Source organism: Saccostrea cucullata, unplaced genomic scaffold (assembly GCF_032062105.1).
Source record: "Saccostrea cucullata isolate Sc308-1 unplaced genomic scaffold, CSIRO_AGI_Scuc_v1 ctg3525, whole genome shotgun sequence".
In the NCBI taxonomy this organism is placed as follows: domain Eukaryota; kingdom Metazoa; phylum Mollusca; class Bivalvia; order Ostreida; family Ostreidae; genus Saccostrea; species Saccostrea cuccullata.
The window spans coordinates 23,438-29,437 of record NW_026935739.1 but is presented as its reverse complement, the minus strand read 5'-3'; the positions used below and the strand labels follow the sequence as shown (position 1 = coordinate 29,437).

The window sequence follows — 6,000 nt, the reverse complement described above, 5'->3', positions numbered from 1 at the left end:
TGGTAAATTCCAGGCCAGGGAGGGGCTTCTTTTGTACAGGTATGAATATCTCGGGGGCTAGCAGTCTACCTGTGGTCATCTGACTCATAATCCCTATACACAGGAAGTGATTTAATACACAGTGAAATACCCCAGGTGTCAAACCTTACCTGTGTTGGTGATTTTGAGATAATTTTAAAATAAGTTGTAAAAGGTTTTTTTTTTCCAATTAATTGATTTATTTTTGACTGTTTGAAAACAACCCTACATATTTAAAAAGATTTTTATGATATCATACAAGAAATTCAATTATTAAAACAAAGATTGTTTTAGACGTTAATGCAAAGCCTTGTATTAATAAGAAAAAAAACAACCCCTGTAACAACCAAATTAGACTAAAATAATTCATTTATTTCCAGGATCACGCCTATGAATTAAATGAAAAGAGGGCTGTGTTAAGTAAATCTCACTAAAAAAATATCGAGGTTTATCCTAATGAAAGTAGACATACATGGTAATGAAAAGGCCACTGTCAAGACTCTCACAAAACTAGGGCGGCCCTCAGGTCTTATTGAGTTAGAAGACGGAAACATATTTTTCAGTGATTTAGAGAATAAAATGGTAAAAAAATTATCCAAAGATTTGCAAGAAGAAGCAGCAATGAAATTGGATTGGTATCAGATGGGACTATGCATCAGTCGAAGCGGTCACATTCTCTTGTGCGCTGCTTTTCTACCATGGCAAACCACAGATGCTAGTGACCGTGGAAAGGTTTTGCGAATGAGCTATAAGGGAGTAACACTGCAGGAAATAATGAAAGACAATGAAGGAAAACACTTGTATAGCAGACCTATTTGTATTTCTGAAAATATCAACCAGGATATTTGCGTATCAGATGTATACAAGAATTCTATTGTCGATGTTAATAGAACTGGCCTCTTTAGATTTGCCTACAGTGGTGGGGGCTTTTATGAAAATAAAGAAGATTTTGAACCTACCGAACTAGATACTGACAGTCTAGGAAACATTGCTGCTTCGGACTCTATTAACAATTTGGTTCATTTACTTGACGTTGATGGTAATCTTATAAAATACTTGCTTGTAAGCAAAGGAGGGTATTTCTGGCCCATGGGGTTTAAAAGTTGACAAAGAAGACAGAGTTTGTATAACAGAGGAAATGACTGGTTACGTAAAAATATTCAAATATTTGGAGTAGAATGAATGTTTTTATTATAGGAATTTCGACATCGACTTGTTTTGTTTGTCCAACATCTGGTGAGCTAAAAACAAATTAACTGATGAATTAAGAAAAATTGGTTGATATGTTTGGTTTGTAATTATTTTAAATGAGAAGAAAGTGAATATCAAGTTTTTAAATAGTGTTAATATGAATGACAAAATCTTGAGAGGGAAGTTAAACAAGCAAACAAACAAAATCAGTAGATGTAAAAAAAAAACATAGATGTGCATTGTTGCCTCGTCTGGAGACAGACTTTACGCTCTCAATGATATGTTTGCAAAACCTATATTGTCTACCAAAGATGACTTAAGAATTGTATCGTTTGTAATGTAAATTTTTTACTATAAGAAATTTCTGCTGAGTTTTTGATCAAACAATGGGTTTTCCCTTTTCAGGCATGGTAACTTGTTCATTTAAACTTCCTGTATTTTATTCAAGGAGTTCTTTAGCAATATTTTTTCTTACTCTCACAAATGGCTTATTCTAGTTACTTGGTGCTGATTACACAAACGTGTTGGTGACAGCATTGTTCAAAAGGACAGTTTCTGACATTGCATAGCTTTAATTGTCAGAGACTGAAATCTCTCTGAAGAAATTCCCCTTTTAAGAAATCGAGCATGTCGGAGGGTTTTGTTAAATACGGTCAATCTTTTGTCAAACTAAAACTCCATTTGTATAAGATTGGGATAAGAATAATCATATAACTATTTTTCGACTATCAACTATTATTTATTTTTAGCTCACCTGTGTTTCAATCTTAAGTGCGATTTCTGGTCACCCGTTGTCCTTTGTCAACCACTCCGTCCGTCTTGACCTGAAAACTTTTAACATTTTCAACATCTTCTCAAAAACATTGGACCAATGGTATCAAGTATTCATGGGTTAAGGAGAGCTTAAAATGTAAAAATAAAGGGCCAAGCCCCACCACAATGGGAGATAATCCAGAAAAGACAAAAAAAGAAGGTGAGGTCATTAAAAAATAATCCCAAGAACAACTTGACCAGGAAAGCCAAAACTTATGTGCAAGCATTCTGGGATAGTGAAGATTTTGAAATGTTCAAACGTGACATGGGGTCACAATAGTGAATCAAAGTTTTACATTGAAATGAATAGTAAAAATTCATTCTCTAGAAGCACTGGGCCAGAAGAGCTGAAACATACTCGTACGTGAAAGAAGCCTGGGAAAGTGTAAATTCTATATTCTTTAAATCATGTCCTCCAGTGGTATTGCGGTGCCACAATAAGGAGTCAAAGTTTTACATTGAAACATACAGGAAATGTCTTTAAAATGTTTTCTCAAGAATCACTGGGACAGAAATGATGAAACTTATATGGAACATCCTTTAGTAAAGTAGATTTCAATTTTTCAAATCATGACCCCTGAGGCAGGTTTGGCGCACAATAGGAACGACAAAGGGGAAAGTGGTGAAGAACAACATGACCCCATGTGAGCATTGTGGCCCATGAACTTCTTTTATATTCAAATGTTCAAAGAAAGATGCACACACGAATAGCAATCAAGCTCAAAACTATTAAAACAAAATTTTTAAACAATGCCAACTGAGAGCAAAGATGCAATGGATCAAGAGTCATAAAAAAGTTACCAACCACCTTGATCGGTCACACGGCCATGTGCTCCTGGACAAAATTAGGTGAACGAAAGAAAATCTGTAAACAATTCACTATGAAAAAAATATCTGAACAATTTATATTTAAACGCCAGGCAAAATTCGACGATAGTCTGTATTTGTTGACAAGGCCATCATCAATCATATCGAATGCTTAATATTAATTTTGACTGAAGCAAGTTGACTACGAAGCCAGAATATGAATAACAAAACGAAAGCTATATATTGTATTCGCTTATTTTCTATATCATGCATGTGTTTTGTAATTGTAGGAATATTTAAAGATAGAATAAAATATCAAAATTCGAATGTTCAACTGCAAGAGTAGTGTAAACCATCTTTATGTTTTTAATATTGCTTATTGATTTGTAATGGTAGAAGGTTTAACTTTTAATAAATTAAAGAAAGTGAACATAGGTTGAAAAAATACAGTTGCATTGATTACTTTCAAGAATTAAAAGGTTCTTGCAAAATTTTGTAGTTGTGAGTTGAAACTCTTCTCTCTTGCGTTTCCTGTATTCAAATATTGAACACCATATGTCACTCAAACTATAATGTTAGATTTATTATATTATTACGCTTCCGCAGTAAAATTAATCCAAACTCATACAAAATCTAGATTTTTTTTTATCGAACATTACATTTTTACTTTAAGGATGCAATCAATTGAAAACCAGCTTATCTTAATTATTTGGGTTCAAGGATTCCTTTGGAAGTTTTTGTCTTTTCTCTCACACATGGGACAAAATAAAATTAAAACTTAATTCCTTCTTTATTGTGATATTACGCCAACTGTTGGCAACACAATTGCTCCAGAAGATATTTTTTTTACGTGAAGCATCTTTTATTATAGACGAATGAAGCGTCTTGTATAAAAGGAAATATATTCCCCTTGCAAAAGTATGTTCATTTTGTCTGTGGATGTTGCTTTAACAGTCGAAGCTTCAGTATTGACGACACAGTCAGGCCGCCCGTTTGTGAATTAAATATATTGGTATCTTGCTTTTCAAAAGCAATTAACAAAAAAATGAAAACGGTTTTATTTTTCTTGATAGAGTTTGCATATCTTGGGTATTTCTCAATGTAAGTACTTCTATTTTTACATCTTTCAAGCATAAAACATCACTTAATGAAGATTAAAGAAAATATACAAGATAAAGTTTATTTGAATATTCAATCAATATCAATAGCTATCCTCAATCTTAAAATCTTAAAATGAAAAAAAAAAATTATTAAATGAAAAGCCCAAACAGAAGTATTTTTTAAAAAATGGGTAACAAATAAAATTATCTTCATTTAACGTGATAAATACGTTTTTATAATTGGAAAATTTGATTACTCAAAAATTCGTATTTTCGTACTTATTACGTATTCTAAATTAAGCGCAATCGATGTACATGGAGTTGTAAGCGTAATCATGAATTGGCGCTACACAAGTCAGTGGCTTGTATTGTGTAAAAAGATTTATTAGCGGTATTCTAAAATTAGCGCATCGTTGTTCCCGCCAAAACCGCTAGAATATGAAGCCCGCTTTTTTCAAGTACACAAACAATATTTAATAAGTAACTATAAAACGTCAAAAAACCTTATGCTATATTCTGTCAAATGTCAAATGAATGTAAACCGATTGTGCGATAAGGTCTGTGATTTTTTACGAGGATAGTCTATGAATGTGTATTTCATTTTTTGTATGAATTGCATATACATATCAAAAGCTTTTTAGTTTCTCATGGAAATAGCATGGATTCAATATTGCTGTGTGAAAGATATTTTAAATTGGTGGATTTGAGTTGGTTGTATAACTATCAACAAAGTATCTTCTCTGTCTATATTTAATTATTATTTTACATTTGTTGTGTAACTTTAGATCGATGGAACATATTCAAGGAGAAATCTGTAAAGAGGGAACGGGTAAGTTGTTTTACAGATATTATTTGAAACTTCATTGCTGATAAGCTAGAGTAAAGTTTAATGAATATACAGATTTATGATAAAATGAATATGGAAATAAAGAAATACCTATATCAAACTTTTGGAATTAATTCTGAGGGGCACTTATTGTATTCTTTCATTAGCCGACCTGATTTCATATGAAACAAAACTAAAAACTTCTTCATCAGAAAAGAGTAAAACACTTCCTGAGATATTCAACTCCACTTTCAGATATATCGTCAACATTGTTTTGATCAACGATAACTACTTCAATTCATATGTTGACTCGATATATCCCAGTAGAGCTGAAATAAACTACAAAGTCTGCAATCTCCGTTTCATATACTAGTATTCTATTTTTAAATTGACTATGGACAATAAGGAAGTCCCAACGAAGAACGATAACGTGTGATAAAAATCAAATTTCGAAAAAAAACCCCACAAAGTCTGCCAATATTGTTTCATATTTTGATTTTTACTAATTAAAGATGATAAGAGAACTAATTATTCAATTTAAAAAGGAGACAACTTCAGCTTTTCCACTGTATACGTTCCTTGCTTATATAGCAACAATGTAGCAATTATGTATTAATTCGGCCATCACATACTGCATGTGGTATTTTTACCTCTCCTCATTTATTTGATACTCAAGAGCATGCTCTAAGTACGATCAATTTTTAAATCGAGGAAAGCTACTGACAGATAAGTTGATGCTACTAGGATTTCAACTTCTTGTTTAAAGTCAACACTTCGTAAATTCTATTGTCGATACTGTAATGGCACTGTAAGTAAATTCTTCCTTTTTAACGTATCATTCAGTCGTTATATGACTGACTTGTTTCATACCAATTTGGCTTTTCTTTAAATACGTGTTGCTCTTTTAACCTAGTCAAAACAATTGGTTTGTGGCGGGGGTGACCTGTCAACATGAGATACCTAATATTTCTACATCTGTAGGTACATATGCAAGCTATACATGAATCTGGGGTTCCGAATATGTGCCCTGTTCCTAGAATTGTAATTGTAGATTTCTGTAGATCGATCAATGCTGTCTTTACCTTTTCAATCAAAAATATGTCAGACTTAAAAAATAATAAATATGTGAGAAAAAAATTATAACATATTGATCAACTCAGTCTTTACTTTGTTATGAAATTTTAATGTACAATAATCAAGCTGAGAAAGCTATTTCAACAATGAAAATGGTGCGTAGATGCAAAA

General features: G+C 32.3%; 1 protein-coding gene across 1 annotated transcript; it reads left to right on the top strand.

The window, feature by feature from the left end:
• Positions 1-474: 474 nt before the first annotated feature.
• Positions 475-1,125, top strand: LOC134243651 (uncharacterized). The gene has a single exon (XM_062725892.1). It carries the CDS (start codon positions 475-477, stop codon positions 1,123-1,125), a length of 651 nt encoding a protein of 216 aa, XP_062581876.1.
• The last annotated feature ends 4,875 nt before the right edge of the window (positions 1,126-6,000 follow it).

What these genes read in the sequence shown, in the direction of transcription:
- LOC134243651 (XM_062725892.1), top strand. Translation starts at nt 475, where the DNA reads ATGAAAGTAGACATACATGGTAATGAAAAGGCCACTGTCAAGACTCTC.